This window comes from Typopeltis vanoorti, chromosome 3 (assembly GCF_054136105.1).
Source record: "Typopeltis vanoorti isolate ZY-2024b chromosome 3, IOZ_Tvanoo_1.0, whole genome shotgun sequence".
In the NCBI taxonomy this organism is placed as follows: domain Eukaryota; kingdom Metazoa; phylum Arthropoda; class Arachnida; order Uropygi; family Thelyphonidae; genus Typopeltis; species Typopeltis vanoorti.
This window is the reverse complement of record NC_143551.1, coordinates 54,345,750-54,365,096: the sequence shown is the minus strand read 5'-3', so window position 1 is coordinate 54,365,096 and position 19,347 is coordinate 54,345,750. Positions and strand designations below refer to the sequence as shown.

General features: G+C 35.0%; 1 protein-coding gene across 3 annotated transcripts in view; it reads left to right on the top strand.

The window, feature by feature from the left end:
- LOC150108161 (uncharacterized) overlaps positions 1 to 4,951 on the top strand; it is a 180,596-nt gene extending 175,645 nt beyond the window's left edge. For all 3 annotated transcript variants that reach the window (XM_090390613.1, XM_090390614.1, XM_090390615.1), the window contains exon 15: positions 796 to 4,951. In XM_090390613.1, coding sequence (XP_090246739.1) covers positions 796 to 827 — 32 coding nt within the window. In that variant the 3' untranslated portion in view covers positions 828 to 4,951. The remainder of the gene's footprint in view (positions 1 to 795) is intronic.
- Positions 4,952 to 19,347: the final 14,396 nt, after the last annotated feature.

The following is a 19,347-nucleotide window of genomic DNA, read 5'->3' as shown; positions in this document are numbered from 1 at the left end:
AGCAATGCAACTTGGCCAATGCCAGCTGAGATATGAATCCGGTCGAACCACTGTGGATCTTATAAATTTTACTTAAGAATTCTAGTCGACATACACCCAGAGAGTAATGGCTTTCAAACTTAGCCCGTTCCATAGCTAACGTGTTCATTCTCTGATTGCTGCCATAGGGGCTTAAAATTTGACGCTCTACGTTTGGAAGTGCGTGTGAAAGTAATCTTTCTTTTCTCAAACCGATTGTCAGAGGACCAATCGTGCCGTTTCCTGTAGAATCTTGGGATTAAACGGTGAAGCGCGCAGTCGAAGACAAAAAATAATCAAGAACCAAGCAGTTGCCAATGCAAAAGTGTAAAATCCAAATAATGCTGATTACGTTATTTGGTAGTCAAAATACCATCCACAAAGAATTTGTCCCGGAAAATATGTGCCAACTCACAGTTTCGAAATCTTCGTTAGTTCCCACTTGTGTCCATCGCACATTACGGTCTGTGAGGCATCGTGTTTCGCTCAACAGGTAACCAAAAAGTCCACATCGAACGATAGGAGCTTTTAAGACATTTACGACCTTCCAAAATAAGGTGAAGAGAAAATTAAATCGTATATACAAATAGCTTTTTGTGTTTTGAAGAAAGTTACGGATATCGACCTTGTTATATTTTGTAAACAAATAAATTTATAATGTTTAATTCCATTAATTCGATAATTAATTTTTTTATTCTTTATATTCATAATTTTTATGACTCGATTGTGCCTTCTAAATACAATAGTTTTATACATTTTTTTTTCTCCTTTTCACAGGCAACAAGACATGCGGAGACAAAGGAAACTGAACGCACTCCGCCTTTCGTTTCATCCATCCCCCCCCCTCCTCGACCTCCCTGTGGTTGTAGTGTTTTGGATCGTGCCGCCATCTATGCAAGTCCTTGACCCTCATCTCCCAACTCCGGTCATTTTACAAGTTCTCTGTGTTCATATCATCACGATGTCGCTTTGCTCGCGTGGGAATCACACGAGTTTAAGTGAAGACGATATCAAGGCTCAAATTCACTCCGATTTCCATTTCGGTGGGAATAAAAGGTCTTTTTTGGGTGGGGCATAGTTTGTAATAGTCGATTCCGGTACACTCTCCCCCCCCCCCATCCCGTTTTCAACAGAAAATTAAAACTGTGATAGAAAAATATTAAATGGCATTTTCTTAATCTTCACTATTACAATTATTATTATTATTAAGAAGATAAGTGTGCGTTTTAGTACTTAACCTGATTTTGTATTTCATCATCACACCATCAGTTGCGTTGTATTTTAAACTATTAACCTTGATTAAATTCTCTCTCAATCAGGACCTGCGACAATTATCAGATTTGTTTGAAATAATGTCGCTAGTTCGTGCATTACAGATAAATGGACAGTGAAATTTTATGCTCCAAATAGCTAACTCGCATCGGAAACCTAAAAAAATATTTTTAGAATATTTTCTGACCTAATATCTTATAACTAATTAAGTATAATCTTTTTCTTTCGTAAAAAATATTTAGAAAAAAAAGAAATAGGGCCATTTATCATTTTTAATTCGAGTTTTAAATTGAATCTTCATAAAGAAAATACATTTACCTTTTGAGGCCTTGAGATGCAAGCAGATGTGCTTGCTCCTTGTGATATTTGCCACTTTTCAACTATTCGTGTCATTTTAACTTTTAAATCTTCTGCGTTTTATCGAATCCTATATGCTTATCCCTATTCGGGATTTTGCAGAGAAATAAATTTAAAAAAAAATGAATATGCGGAAAAAGTCTTATCTGCCGATATAATAAGAAAATTAAACTAACTAGGTGTAAATGATCCGTTTGACCCTTCGTTCAATAATGCGTCTGTTTTCTAATGTTCACCAAATGACCTTTGATTCATTTATGTCAAAGCAGTTCCACATTCTAGTATATTTGACGCCATTGCTTTTCTGATGATGATACGTGTTGTTATAGAGACTGTAGGATTTGCAGACTTTGGGGAGGACGATTAGCGAAAATTATTCAACCTCTTACTTATGTTTGTTCGTGTCTTATATAATAAAAAAACGAATGTCATAGTTGTTGATTGATAGACTTATCTTTTTGTAAACAGTTTTATATATGATATCAAAGCTATTATTGCTTATTTTTTTTATCTCCCTTGACAGAACGAAGTCACGTGTCCAGATCCGTGCACTTGAGGTCGTGTGTAGGCTTTGCATGGTATTTTTGTACACGAAATGCGGTCGCGGGAATTTTTTTTATTTTTTTTTAAATATTTTTATCCTTTCTTGATACGTTTTCTTTCCTGTTTTGTTCTTTACATGTATTAAGTGGACGAAACATTAATTATACATATCATTATGTTTGGATTTTGGTCTAAATTATAAAAGAAAGATGAGTCTTCCAACGATTTGATATTTGTTGCTTTAAATCAAATGAAAATTGCGTCGCTACAGCCTTGTTTTTAGAGATAGATTTGTTTCAATCTGGAAAAAAAACAGTCAGAGACATTTGAAATGGACCAAACGAACTAATAAAATCTCAACTAGCATTTACAATATGGTACTTAAGTCCCCATCCTCCTTTCTTTGCCTTACAAGAAACGTAATAATACACGAAGGTGTTAAAATTGAAACCAAAGCTGTGCCCCATCCAGACCTTTGCTTCATACGTATACATTGTTATCGCCTGTATATTTGCAATGTATTGTTAACAATACACGTGTCGGTTCATTCTGTTATGTTATATGTGATATATGTCTCGTGTGAAGTTATTCGTTCACTTGCATTTTTCGTAATGAGTTGTTTGCCTTTGTGTAACTATTTCAATCGATGTAAGTTTATTTTTGAGAACCAGAAAAAAAAAAAAAATGGATACATTTCGATGATCCATACTTCTCAACTATTAATCTGTAAATCATTCGGTCATCGATCCCTTACAATGAGCATGAGAGATTCCACCCTATTAACGCAAACTAAAAGAGCACCTCATATTCAACTGATGCTCTTACAAACCAGAAAAAAAAAAAAAAAAGACATTTCACCTAATAGCTTATTACAGAGTCTACTGTAATAAAACTGAAATGTTTCAGAACCTGCAACCCATACTAATGTACAGCAAAACGAAGGATACAAATGTGTTCATACTTTTTTCTTCCAAATATGGTTGTATCGTAATAATCTTAGACATTCTTCAAGCATAATTTAAGAGGAAAATAGAATAACCAATTAGCAACTGAAAACAGGTGGTTACGAAGTGGAATGGTTTCGAACTCGTAGTGTAGGCAGTAGGTATAAATAAGTAGGCATATTTTGGATGGCAGCTAGGGGATACATCGTAATTTCTTCTTTTATCTTTAATAAGAAAAAAAATGACGATCACTTTGCACCAATGTTGAGTTAAGTCATCACATCTTCAAACACAGTTCGGGTACTTTAGCCTTTTTCTTCCTTACTGACCAAATGTACAAATTATTGCCTTATTAACTACGACCGAAGCTGCTATGTGGCATTAAGGCAGCTGTTCCTTTAAAACTGGCTTGTGGAATTTTATATTTTCTACGTATCATATCGTTAGCACGGTTATCATGTCCAAATTTACCACAATTTCAATCGTAAGTAGGTTTTTCTAAACTTCATATATAGGTATAGTCGAATCGGTTTCGATTTTCTAGATTTTTTTTTTTTTTTTTTCATTTGCGAATCATCGGATTCGATCAGCATTCTGCACCATAGATTAATTTTAATGAATTCCTAGGTTACTCTCATATAAACGAACACCATTGTAATTAGGGTTTCGTTTTCTATTGTCAACACAACTGTAATTTTGTAGAATATTTCTTTCTTTGAATTTTATTCCAATCCAATTTTAATATCCGAGTTGCCTTAAGGCTTTGCCTGAGAAAAGCACCCGTCTTGTAGAAGATAGCTTCAAAAAAATCTCTCCTTGAACATCGTTTTTTCCTATTCTTTAGCATTGAATCACATCAGTCAAGAAAAATTAAGACTGTAGGTAAATGAGAAACTAACGCTTCACGAATCTTATGTAAAAATCATAAACAATTCGAAATGTTGAATACTTTTTTATACCAATTCCCAATCGCCTTTAAATGAATACTGCTTAAAATTTATATCATGACATGAAATGTTTTTATAATTCCTCTAAGCAAAACAGCATATACTAGCAAAATCATCAATGTCTATGATTGTTGTGGTAGATCAGATAAATTTTATTTTGTATTGTTTTATTTTTCCTCGTTTATTTTGGTCTGTAAAATGCTTCCAAAAAAACCAGTAACAATGTGACGTTTTTCCTTGTGTTAAATAGCGTATGGCGCCTCTGTCGGCGATTTGATGAACTATTGTATAATGTATGTGATATTCCTGTGTTACTACTTTATATGGTGCAAGCTATCATCTTTTTTACAAGTGCGGTGTAAGTAGGCAGTATGTTTGAACTATTATTTTTTTTTTTATCAAGTAGGTACCTCCTTTATACGCATGTTTTTAACATTTCGGGCTTTGTTTCATTAACAAAAGGGTTCTTTTGATAAAGTAAGTACAACAAAAATTGATTCAATTAAATTGTATATTTAAGTGGGTTGATCAGTTTGGTTTTTATCGTAATGAGCTCTGGATAGAGAGTCAATTGTTTATGTTAATCGCGTTTACTTGTCTTTTTGTTGTTTTTATATGTTGTCAATGAATACGTTCCTACAGTGATTGTGTTAGGTGAATTGGATGTCTGTAAGGACTAATTGTTTTTATTGAATGTGTATGTGTGCGTATATGTGTGTGTGTGTGTGTGCGTGTGCGAGAGAGAGAAAGAGAACAAATATTAATGTACCTTGTGTTCTCATTTAATGTGTTTTTTACGTCCAATGCGTTTTGTGAGTTTTTCATAGACTGTAGTAGTTTGTTAAATGAAATAAAAGCATTTTGTTCTGATTTTTTTTTTTTTTTTTTTTTTACTTTGTTGTCAGATTATTGGTAGTATGCGTTGCCTTGCAATTAAAAACTCACCGACTTAACCAGTGAAATGTATGTAACTGAAATATGTTTACATGTCAAGTCAGCTATTAAAAATATCATTTTAACTGGCATTTCACGCTATCCTCAAATATAATTTACGACTTTTACTGAAAATATACAATTTAGGTAAGTTATTATTAATTCGATCCGCTCGGTTAGCCTAGTGGCTATGCGCTTGGTAACCATATGCTTGGGAAAGGAATGTCCTAGGTTCGATTCCCGTCGACGAGGTGATGGGCTTCCTTAGCCAAGGCCAAGTTAGCCGGTCTTCGGCGTGGACAACAGGGTGGTTACCCTCCCCTCCCCCGGTTTATCTGGGATTTTTCATCCCGCAAACTGGCCCCCTGAACACACGGGCTACAGTCAGAGGATATAGCACCGCAACGAAGACAACGGGAAACCACCTTGCTCATACTCGTCTCCCTAGATGGCGTATATAGCTGCTACTAAACAGTTAAAAGGCTATAACCACAACAATGTAACTTTAACTTACTAAGCTGACATCGAAAGGTAAGACTTTATTTTATTTCAAATCTTTGAACTAAATAGAGTCATAGAATGGAACAACCTATTAAAAAAGGGACAGATACCATCGAGCAAACCAAATCACTCAAAATGTAATTATTCCTATTTCGGATCTCTTTAACTGCCTCTGGAAATGAGTTAACCAACATTGCTTCCAGACACAAGAAATTCTCAAACATGATGGCGCAGTCATATTTTTAGCACGACTGCGCCATCATATTAAAAATATTGGTATTGATTTTCAAAGAATCGGGATTTCAGAGCTATGAATAATAATAAATATAATAAGTTATTAAATTTCTAAACCAGACAGTTCTAAACAGAGTCAAAGAAACCTTGACAACTTATTCTGTGTGATAACCATGATCAGAACCAGCGCTAGGGTCTTTGCCGCCCGCATGCAATGTCTATCTAAGCGCCCCCTGTAACGATCCAGGCATGTGTGGTTCTTTTACGATAATAAAAATTTAAATTATTTGAAATTTCTTAAATAAATTTTGACAGAACAGCCACACGTTGGTTCGCTAAATGTAACGAACCGGGGGTGTTGACTAGGCAGGATAATCGTTAAAAACTCGAATGTTCAAAAAATTCTCACAAGTTAAAGCAAATTTTGATAAAGCCACTTCACTTTAATCGTTGAATATAATGATACAGGGATTATAGCCTTCTCACCGATCCGAATCGCTAACAAAATCAAAATGAATTTTAATTAAAGTTAAAATTTATATGAACTAAAGTTACTAAATTCTTAGTAACTTGTAAATAATTTTTATAAGTGGAACTATCTTTTAGGAAAATAAAAGAAATTCAAGATAGATGAAAAAATAAGAAAAGAATTCAGAAATAATTAGAACATTTAATATAAGTATTCACAAAATAATATCTTTACAGAATAACAGAAAATAAATTAAATTACATAAATATACTTGAAATTTTTTAAATTAAAAGTTAAGCGTTTTTGATTTCATATTCACAAAATTAGAAATAATGGTCTTAACGTCTAATTCCTCACATATATCATTTTCAACAACTATTAACGCCAAACTAACAAGCCTTTTTTGTGACATACTTGTTCTTAAGTAGATTTTAATCAATTTCAACTTGGAAAAGGAACGTTCACCGCTAATAGTATTTGCTCTCTTATAACTTGGCATGATTTACTTAACAGAATAAACCCTGAGTAAAATGCTTCAAGACAAAAATATGAACATTACACTTGCTTTAGAATCTATCGAAAACTTAAAAATATTCTTACAAGAGTATCGATGAGATACAAATTTTAAAGAAGTTCTAAAAACGGCAAAAGAACTGAGTGAACTTATTATATAAGGTTAATAGTATTCTTAAAGCAATTGAAAAGTTAGGGAAAGATAAATTATTGGACACAATAAAATTAAGAATATCGAAAGGGTTTTGAATATTTAAATTATCCTTCCGAAAAATATCCCGGAAGCACATAACTCGTCATATAGTTCTATTGCATTTACGTCTTTATTGTCGCCGTCCATCAAGAGAATCTCTAAATCGTCACAATGTTTTCGTCAATCTTCGTTATTAATTTGTAGTAATCTATATAAGAAATTGAAATTTTCATAATAAGTTTTTAGTTGTTCAAAACGTTCTATTAACGAACACATTGCAACATCTAGAAGTGTATAAAACACATTCACTCTAAATTTATCTTCTGGCGATTGTGGCGTTTCGTCATGATGCTCGTAGTCAAATTGTCGTGTCTTCTTTCATCGTCGAACTTCCGTACCAGTTTTAAATTCTTGTTCTCCGTCCACCTCTTCACTCAGTTCTTTTGCCGTTTTTAGAACTTAATTAAAATTTTTATCTGATCGATACTCTTGTAAGAATATTTTTAAGATTTCGATAGATTCTAAAGCAAGTGTAACGTTTATATATTTGTCTTAAAGCATTTTACTCATGGTTTATTCTGTTAAGTAAATCATGCCAAGTTATAAGAGAGCAAATAAATTTGTAGTCCTTTATTTTAGCACATAATGTTTGTGCTTCATGCTGAGTTTATTAAATTTTTCATTATTTAAAATTTCAAAAAGTGCATCGTAAATTTCTCTTAACTGATATCGTAGAGGGCGGATTGCATTAATTTTACTTTTCCATTGCATTTCTGATGGCTGTTTCAATGTTAATTTTTTTACGAACTTTAAAAGGATTGCCCAACGTTTGTAAGAGAATGAAAAGAAATTGTATATTTCTTGAATAATTGCAAAGAAACTAATTGTATCTGCATTCACTTTGGCTGCATCGTTAATGATTAAATTTAGAGTATGAGCAGCACATGACACGTAAAAAGCTCGAGGATTTTGTTGAAAAGCAAATTTTGGAGCCCATATTTTTTCCTTTTCATATTGGCCTTATTGTCATACCCTTGACCTCGCATGTCTTCAATGGGAATGTTCCATTTTTCCAGTTGTTCCATTATTGTTGTACATAAACCACATCCTGTGGAATCTGATATATCTGCAAAACCTAAAATGTTTTCTCTGATCTTGACAATTCCATTGTCACAGGAGACAAAGCGAATAATAATGGTCATTTGTTCTGTTTTACTTGCATCAGGTGTGCAGTCTAAAATTATGGAAGAATATTTAGATTTTCGAATTGATAATAAAAGTGTATCCCTGATTGCGTTACTTAAAGTTTCCAATATTTCATTTTGACTGTCTTTACTCAAATAGTGTACTCTATTGTTTCGTTGTAGGGCACTTTCAACATGATTTTCCATAACGGGATCAAACTTCCCAAACAGTTGGACTAATTTTAAAAAATTGTCGTTATTCCTTTCATATAATTTATCAGATGATCCGCGAAAAGCTAAATTTTGGCTACCAAGGAATTTTATAATTTCAATCAAGCGTTCTAAAACACTCGTCCAATGTTTCTTTTCCATTTCATACATGCTTTGAGTCTGGCAATCAATAGTAGTTTTGTTTTTTAAATTTTTATCAACTTCATTACATTTTAAGAAATGTTTCATGTGAGTTAAACTAGTCTCATGTCTATGCAAAGTTGTACTTACATTTCTCCAATCGTTATAACCTTCTACAAGACTACGTGATTCAGTAGGTGCGAAAGGTTTGCATCAAAATCAAAAAATAGAATTTAAAGTTTCGGAATAAATGAGCCATGCTCTTGGCACGAGCTCACCGTTTTCCATATTTCTATTATAATACGTGTCGCCAAATTTACGACCATATGTATCTCTGGGATATATTATATTTTTCTTTTGAACAGGCCCCATTTCAATTAAAACAATCGTAATTTTTCATCAATATTTCCCCATTCACCTGGATCTTCTCAATTTACAGAGACTAACAATATGTTAGTTTCGTGGTCAACTACAACTTAGTCTTCTCCTAACTGTTTTTCACTTAAATCATGCGTCTTGTTTTCTTGTTCAATAGTTGCCATAGTACTTTCCTGCAAACTGGATGATGTGCACGATTCTTCAACTCTGATTTCTGATGTATCGAGTTGGTTACAATCTGCATCAGAATATTTTAATATTTTAACAAAGTTATTAAGAGCCCCAGTTTGTTTCTTAACATCTGCTTCTTTCGCAGCATGACGCTTACGATTTTGTATACTGGATAACTTTTTTTAATTTTTGATTCTATTTCTATTTTATATCCACAAGAAATTATTACACAACACAACACAGACGAAATAACAGTCCGCACTGCGCTACTGTCAGTAGTCTACTGAGATGCGTACCATTCTTCTTCTTCTGCAGCTTCTCCCACTTAAGTGGGGTCACTGTTTGTACTGAGATGCGTACCATATGACTGGTTAACCAGCAACAAATGATTCGTACGAAAATTCGTTTCTGCGCATAAAAACCGTTCACCACTTCACTTTAGATAAACTGCAGTAGACACAACATTCTGCAGGCAAGCATTTAGCCTGCTCTCGCTGCCAAAATTGCAAACAGCCGGCTGATCAAAGAGGTGGCAATATACAATTTTTTTAATTTTTATTTGTATCCGGCCTTATTTATTTTAATATTGATCATTCTAAGAATGTTTTTGTTTTTATGATAAAACTTTTGTTTCTTAAAAATTAACTTATGAACTGTGCCCCGGCGGCGGCGCCCCCTTCGTAGCGGCGGACTCATGCTCTTCATGCCTTCTTCTGCCGACCCTGTCCATGATAATCTTAGACATTCAGCTTGTATAACTACAAAATGCAGTTGAAGAAATCCAAGCTGATGAGCAGCGAGTAAATATTTATTTATTTATTAATATTGTCAATAAATAATTTGGTCGTGGCATTATGTTATTGCTTCATGTTGTTGCTTAGCGTTTCCAAATGGTGGGAAGACATGCTCTAAATATTCCTGAGTTGAAGAATTGTAATACCGCGCGTTTGGGTGTCAAAAAAGATACGAAGTTTCAAACACGGAAATATATAAACCAAGATAGAAATATATAGATAAATTTCGGATCCTATTTACCAAATGTTAAAAAATCCATCTAGCAAGATGATTCTGTGGTATGCACAAGGAACTTAAAATGATGATTCTGGTGATTTCACTAGAAATCAAAAATTTCATCAAAACTCGACCAAGCAAATGTAATATGTTTGTGGACAAAAGAGTTGCCTAAATACGGGTTTTATGTTTTGCCAAATGTATCTCTCTCTCTCTCTCTCTCTCCTCCCTGGCATTTTTCCAATTATGTTACAGCTGCATAACGTTTGTGTCAATGACACATCTACTACTGAATGCTTTATACCAAGTTGAATCCTGTTCCTTCCCTGCGCAGCCCATCTATAATCTCTTTTATAGTAATGTTTTATTCGAAATGAACCTAGGAAAAGAGTCAGTGCCTGCGTGAATAGCAATATATGCCCTTTTATCCAAAGACTTGGTTCGAGGACTTTTCCACTGAAGACAAGTTATTTGGTCTTATGCAGGATGGTGCGGTTTTTCCTCCTGAAAAATCTGTTTCCTCTGCAGAATCAAACAACATGGAAAGTACACGCAGTGTTTTGCTTAGGTAAGAATATCTAGTAAACGCTAGATGACGGCCGAAAGAGGAAAGGTTCCATCGAGTCCAGATGAGCCATATTAGTCGATTAGTCGAAATATCAGCATTCATGGCTTGACTATTTTCGTTTCTTCACACTAATCATAGAATCAGTACAACAACATTCTATGAATTTAAGAATGAAATGTTTTTAACACGTCAGGATTCTTTGTTATAAGCATGACCAAACCTAAGCTTAGCCAAATAAGCGATCAGTAATTCAAATTTAAAAAAAAAAATTAATTAAAAGAAAAATAAATACGTATAAATCTAAAATGTATAAGTATTTCACTTTTTCTTACCTTCGCATGTCTTCTTTGAAGAAATTAACAGCAGTCTCCCATCATACTCATTTCATTTTTGGCTGATATCGTTGCTGCTGTTGGAAGAATTCAATCTTGTCACTCACTCACTAGTTACACCAAATATTGAAGAAAGAACTCTAAGTGGGAATGAAGGAAAGAATTGGTGATATCCTGGTTCTCGTGATAAGTTAATGGACAAGTTTGTAATGTTCAACTTCAATGGGACTCAAAATACTTTCGCCAATGTCTCTGAATAATTTCTAAGCTTGTTCTATTTAAGTGACATTCTTTTGAAATCTATCTTTCTTTTAATATTTCTCAATTTGTAGTTCCACAATACACCTTTAAATTGAGCTTAGTCATTGGAATGAAGGTTCGTTTTTGTTCAGTGCTTTAACAATTTTCTTTCATTAGCTTGAGCATGAACAGTCATGAAAAACAGTAGCAGAAAAGATTTATTTGATTCAACGATTGACTCATATATATTTCGTTTTCTTTCTTCTAAAATATTTTAGAGAAAAATAAAATTTTTCAAAAAAAAAAATCGTTAGAGTTAATACTATTGTGGAAATAAATTCTAATATTTTCATCTCATCTTCACGGATGATCACTATCTCCAGACAGCAGATGGTTCATCATTACGATATCAGTTCACTATCTTGCGTTGATGGTGTAACAAGTCCTTAAGTTTGAGTACGATAACAGAACGCATGTGTTTCATAAATAATCCTAAAATATTAGTTAAAGTAACAACCTGTTTCATCTGTTTGGGTTTGTGCAAATCGCTGCCATCCTAGAGGTCATGGACCAGTCTTTTCCTTGAATCCGTTGAATCTAATTAACTTTACGCATTAATTAGACTTGCAGCAAAAATGGGAAACCCATTTTATTCTTCTTCACATCCAAAGGATGAAAGCGTGCATTCCTCGACACACAAGGGGCGTTGTGACTCTGCCCTGAAAACTTGTAAACGAAACATCGACATGCTTGAAGGTTTTGTTATAAAATAGTAATGTGAATGGAAAATAACTGGCTGAATTTAAGGGACATAAAGTTTTAATTCTGTACCAAAGTATTTTAACTAAGCACTCCTCTTGAGATTCTATTTTGTTACTTGTATAACGTTATTTGAGACTTCAAGAAATCGTCCCAACCTTTGTCATACTTTCATCAGCCCGGAAAAGCAATCTCTTCGATGATGCCTCAGCAGCAATGATGGATAAAGTAAAACTAGCTTTTATTAACTAAGAGAAACTAATTTCTATCTACGATTGGCTGATTACAGGAATACACGCACAGTTCTTAATTAAACTTCCAGCAACAAGCATCAGATGTAAGAAAAAGAAGGCTATTTCCTCAACCGAAGTCATCGTTCAAGAATTTTCCTCCACTGTCTCATGAGATGATACGAAATGATTACAAAAATGAATGCAACTTGATTATAAAAAGTAGTGGGGAGATATTTTGAATTGTATATACCTGCAGTAAGCCGGCTGGTAGTCTCACTTTGGTCGATGAAATTCATCTCCATCTAAAGACATTCATAGACATCCATACCCATAGTGAGATCAACTTACGGACTGATAGTCGGAGAGCAGATGCGTTAACCCATTAGCCAAACAAGCCTTTTCATGCTGGTTGGTCAAGCTATAAAAAATTCATGGATAATTTATTTGTGCATATATAGTTAAATGCCGTTTGTAAGCAAGGGTAAAAACCTGTTATGAGTTACCTGTAGAAAGTAGTGGGGAGGGAATTATTGTTATCTCAATACATCACTCAAGAAAGTGAGGAAAACTGAATTCTTAATACAAACTTTCTCCAGATCTTGAACTTGGTTAGCATGCAAAGCAAAATAATTTTAAGCCTACTTAAGTAAAATTTGACGATCAACTTTGTAAATTTCGTTGAAGTTTAAGCATGAACCATACATTCGGGACTGCAAAACTCTCGTGTTGAAATAATTAGGGATGTAAGACTTCGTTTCAAAGGAAATTTCAAAATCCTCTTACTTTAATTACGACTTCAGCTAATTTAAGGACATTAAGGGAATCTCGTAAGGTCTCACGAATCGAGTGCGTCGTGTTATGCCAGAGAGATAGAATAAAAACAGTACAGTAACTTCAGCAAGAAGTGGACATACTCTTTTTTCAGGAATATTTTCTATGAAAAGAAGTTCTCCTTTGGAAATAAAGCTTGTGCCAATCTACCTGAATCGCTGCAGATTATGCCAGCTCACCAAACAGAAGTCACATTTTTTTTTATTATTTATTTAGAGAAAGCACATAATAAACGTTCAGAGCTGTTATGGAAATGTACACATCTAACCTGATTAGCATAAATCAGAAAAAACAACAAATGATCCGATCGGGTTAAATGTTGTTCAATTGGTGTTTGTTATTGCAAATGGAGTGTTATTCGTTCTAAATGGAATATACCAAGAATAAATGCAAAGAATCTCTGCTATTCTATCACTCCTGAAAACGAGAAGTAAGAAACATTTCCAAAATTTTCTCAATTAAAATTTCTTATATCATTTAAGCTGCGAGTAGCAAATATTTTGGATTCTTTTCCTCCCTTCCACCAGTTACTTGGGGGAGGGGGGGACATCGATCATCTTAATCTTTAAATCAAAGGCACTAATAACGCTTTAAAAGCGTCATCAATTACACTATTATCGATGAAAGTGAGATTTAATCTATTCATTTTATGAGAGCTAAAACATAGCATAATTCTATGGGCATATTCTATAGGACTATTTGAAATGGATAGTTGAAGTAAAAAAAAAACAACAACAATGAAATAACTGACTGTTTGTACTATTAATATCTTATTATTTATCCAATTTATCAAAAATCAAAATTCAGTTACTCAACAATCCACTAAAAAGTAAATCGTACACTGGTGTCCAAAAGCTAAGGACGAACGACATTTTTATCTGTATATGAAAAACATTATATGATTACAGTCATTTCCGTGGACATAAATTTATCGCCAGCGTTCTAATAAATTATATTACACAAAAAATGTGTTATTAATTTCGTACAAATTAAATTGCAATAATTTTTGGCAAAAGTTACAAATTTCCTAAAGATGTAGTTAAGGAATTAATGTACAGTGCTCACGGAAAACCATCTGGAGAGACATTTCCGTATGGAATATGTCCACCCCGAACTGCGATGCAGCTCTCACAACGTCGTACCATGTCATATCATACCAAGAACTCCTGAAGCACCAAGTGATTCAGGAGCTCTTGAGGCAAACTGGCCTATTCTGGAGGAGAATTTCGAGCGAGCAGCAACGCCTTTCCCTATTGCTTCCCAAACGTGTTCTGTGGGGTTGAGATCTGAGGAGCGTGCTGGCCACTCAATTCGATTAACATCTTCGGTCTCCATAAGTATCTCCACTGCTCGTGTACGATGTGATGTGGCATTGTCATCCATAAAAATGAATTCTTTGCTTACAATACACCACGGAACAATCGAACATGAAGTTCATTTCGTATAGTGATTCAACAGCCGTGAGTCCCTTTTACGGGGAGGTACGGCACCACGTCAACCCCCCCCCATAATGTTATCCGGGCTCGGGACCGGCATAGCTGACAGTTCAGACCTATGGCTGGAGGGATTGTCTTAATTATTCCTGACTGTATCCGTGTGTGTGTTCATTTGGGGCTTACTTGCGGGATGAAAAACCCCAGATAAACTAAGGAAAAATCCTGCTGTCCACACCCAAGACTGGCTAACTTGGCTATGGCTGAGGAAGATCCTTAAGCTCCTCACGTCGTCGACGAGAATCGAACCCAGGACACTTCTTCCCCAGGCATATGGTTGCGAAACGCACAGCCACTAAGCTAACCGCGCGAACAATATGATGTTGAAGAACTTCGTTGCAATATCGTTCACCAGTCATAGTCCATCATAGTTAAGCAGTATGCTTAACATCGCGAGAATGTTCTTGAAAGGGATAGATACTAATGCTAATGTCATGGTGTGCGGAGGACCACTTTCACGCCAGATCAAGTGTCGTCTAGAATGGGAGGAAAGACTGAAATGACTCTCATCTGTAAAGAGTACATTAGCCCATTGTTGTCTTATTCAACTGTTATGGATACACTGAAAACGTGCTCTACGATGAGCTGTCGATAAAGGGATGCAGACTACAGGACTTCAGACGTATAGGCCTAGTTGTGGCAGATCTTCCTGCAGTTTGTCGAGATATGTGCTGACCTGTGCTTGAATGGAGTCAACTTGCAAGCTGACCTGCCGTGGTGCGTCGATTACGTTTTTCTGTTATAACCAAAAATCTCTCTTCATGGTCCGTGGTGGAGCGAGGGCGACCTCTTAGCAAATGGAACACATTCCATTGGTTTGAAACGCTGAGCAGAGCCTGGATACAACGCTCTGTGAGATTCCAAACTCTCTGGCAATATCAGTCATTGTGTGGCCTTCAAGCTTTCCAATAATTCTTCTTCACGTGAATCATCTAGATGAACTCTTTGAGACATTGCAAGACATTTAAGTTTGCAACTTTATTCCTTCACGAAAAGAGCTTCGTTCAAAGACAATTCGCTTAGCGTGCCTTTTGCCTTTTTATCCTGTTGAGTGCTACCATGTGACCTCGTTGAGCGAGATTCAAAAATTTGAACGTGTACCCGCTTTCTACTCGAAATCGTCAGCTATACAAATTGCCACATGTTGATTCGTCTAAATTTCAGATTTCGTCTAAAATTCGTCTAAATGCAATCTTCAGAATGTGTTCGTCTTTTGGATTTGGACATCAGTGTATAAACGATACATTTTCAAAAGCGCCATGTTGGAACTTTTGGATATAATGTGAAAATGATAGGGCTCTATCCATCACTGCCATCAGTGCTATTTTTCATTCTTGATTTTTTTTTTTTTTTATTATTATTACTGAACTCGGCGTAATATCACAGTTAAACTTCAGGTGAAAAGCGCGAACTGATTGAGACCAATAATCACGCTAGGTTGTAATCAATCACTTTGTGGATTAACGAAAGGAGGAAGATGTCTAAAAATAATTAAATGTGATTAATTATCTCCCAAGACAAATAACACAGCACAAAGATACTGTGTACGCAGACACTACACTATAAAAAAAAAAATCGATTGTAAAATCTGATTGCCTCTGGTCGTTGGCCTAAAATTAAACTACAGGGCAGTAAGTGTAAAAAAAAAAACGAATCCATAGCATCCATTAAATCTTTAGCTCATGTCCACCCTTCCCACAAATGTTTTGGAAGCAGTGTGGAAGAGCCATTGTCTAAAAATATGTCAGAGATGTGGTTAATTCAGTGGTGGAGGAGATTCGCTCACCCTCAGGTTGGGTTGTGTGCAGTTTGTCTGTGGGATGAAAACCCAAGTTTCGGATCGGAGGAAAGAGAAATGACCCTACCGCTTCCGTATGAAACGGTAGGGTCATTTCTTTCGGTAAAGGTTTCGATAAAGCAGTATTGGTTATAACAGCAGGTGGAGTGATGGTTGGTGAATACGCTATGTGGGAGTTGGTTTTCTGTTTGCGAAGGTTAATGATCACTTGTACTTGTGATCAAAATATGAAGGCAGGGTAGATTATTATTATTATTATTATTAATCTTTTTCAACAATTGAATTCTGCTAATGGAATCAGACCATAAAGTCAAATAAACAAATCACCCACGCAGCGAACCCAGACCATGTGTTTGCTTGGTACGTGTCTTGAGCATTTTTCTAACGCGCGTGGTGTAGTAGTTTCCCCCGCCATAAGCAGAACCTAGAATAGGCATTTTAAAAAATGCAGCGCAAGGAGATGCAAGATATCCTAAGGGAAAAGTAAACAGTAACTCCTTGAATCCATGTCGAAACTGACCACAGATTTTTCTAACACTAGGTCATAGTATCGTCATTCGACGACTCTTTTATTATGCTGGTGACCTCTTTTATTTATTTATTTAGCTTGTGATGATGCAACGACCGGAATGCCGACACGAGCATTCGACGCCATCTCTTATGAAACCAATACATTAATAATGGTTGTAATGTATTTGCATCTGTAAATATTCGCCTGGTCGGTTTGCCTGGTTGTGGGATGGAAAATCCGAGTTTCCAGGAATAAAACCAATCCACATCCGTAAGATGATCGGCTTCGGTTGAAAATGCCTAATAGAAGTTCTTCGCGACTTAGGCCGAATTCGATTCCAAGCCGTTCCAACCAAAGGACTTCGTGTATACTTACTGAGCTATGAAAGCTCAGTAAGTATACACTTTCTATTAATAGCTATAAGAAAATAACACTTTTCAAAATTTGTAAGGCTTCCCATTATTAATTTTATAATGGGAAACAAAAGTCAACGATAACAACAGCTATACATATTATAAATTGTTTTGCACAGAATAACCCAAAAGCGTTATTCTCGAATATTATTATTCGTGACACCTCCGAGGAATCCGAAGACTCATCGCGGGAGAACACCTACTGTACAACTCTCAGTCTCCACTACTACACAGAACCTCTACTACCATCATCATCTTCATCAACGCCATCTACTGCCCACCACCACCACCACAACTAGTATTTTTTGTATGTAAATTGCGTGTGTTCTGAAGGGCCGATTTGTCTGTATGCGGGATGAAAAACCCGAGTTTCCGGGAGAAAAAACCCTGCTACCTCCGTATGAGATCGGCTCACTTTCGATTGAAAGTGAGCCGATATCATCAACTCACTTTCGATTGAAAAAGTCCATATAAAGATTCCTCCCGTCACGACGAAAATATGTTTGATGAGGTGTTTGATCTCATTGGGTCCGAAGATCAAAACACATCGAACGTTAATATTAATTTATTATCATTTTATTGTTAATGAAGTACCGGCTTTGTCGGATAAATTTGTTATTCATATGTATGAAAATCTGCATTAACAATTTTCTTACTAGCATTACATTTGCTCATTTTATAAACTACAAAATATTTTCTACGTATTGAATTGATTCGATTGTATTGGGAACGTAGTTTTGATGTTCCAAGATCAAGTTCATCAAATTGCATATCCCCCCCCCCCCTGCATGATTCATTTCATTCTGGTCACTCAATTACACCAGCGTGTGTTCCAGCTATAAATAGCAGACGTATTGAATATCAAAACCTGAGAGCATTCCACGAATGCGTAGTAAACACTTTTTTTTTTATCTTCTATGATTCCCGACGAATCCAAGATGACATCTAAAAAAAAGACTGCGATGATTTATTCGTTTGTTTTCATTTAAAAAAAATTCTTGATGAAAAATTGAAATAAAGAAGGAGCACTCAGTTGCTCGATTTCACTGTCAAGAAGTGCCAACAGACTAACAGTGACAGACGAAATTATTTTATTAGCAGAAATTGACAGTTTTGAAAACAGACAATAAATAAATCGTTTGGCGCATGAATAGTTACCGTGGCAACCATATTTTCCTTAGATTAAACAATTAAGTTTCAAAACTAAAATGCATTTATTTATTTTAATGCAGTTTCTATTAAAATTATTTTTTTTTTAAAAAATAAAGTGTTTGTTTTGTATATTTACATTTCATTTATCCTCTCACAAATTCTTAAAAATTATTGATGTATAAATTTGAATGAAACCTTTTAATTGAAGCATAATTTAAAACTCTAAAAAGTCAAATTAATAGTAATGTTTTGCAGAGCGCTTTGGAAAATCAATAAGAAATGATAACAATTAGCTGATTTTTTTTCGTGCTTTCTCTGTCCTCATTTGTACACTTTTGATGACAAATAAAGAAACTTCCGCGCAAAATAATTTCCTAAAAGGCAATTTCTAACCGGCGAGCACCTCATTTAACTGATTAGAAGTAAAATCTTCAAGTTATTTAAGCAACATTTGAGACCATCCCCGATGAAAATATGAATCATTTATAACTGAGTTGTTCAAATTAGCAAATGATTTAGTAATATTAATTTCTTAGCCAGTTGGTGATTCAATTTAAAATGGGATCTCTCTCTCTCTCTCTCTCTCTCTCTCTCTCTCTCTCTCTCTCTCTCTCTATCTATCTATCTATCTATCTATCTTATGAAGTGCCCTTAGTGAAGTTCGATGAAGTGCCCTTAGGATATTCTTGTGATTATTTCTTTAAGCGAGGTCCCTCTACTCATTAAAAGCGACGGAGATGGAGTAATATTTTTCATTATCAATAAAATCCTGTCGCATGATTGCTTAACTCAAATTTTAAATTAGAAATTAGAAATATGAACGGGACATTAGGAAGTTAATTCCTCTAAGAAAGCCATCATTTCTCTGTTTATAGAAATGTGCAGCGCTCTTCCCATCCCATATTAAAAGTCAGAAATAAATTTCATTTTTTCCATATTACGCAATCAACAAAAATACACTTGGGGGGGGGGGTACTAAAAGAATGAAATTAGCTTTT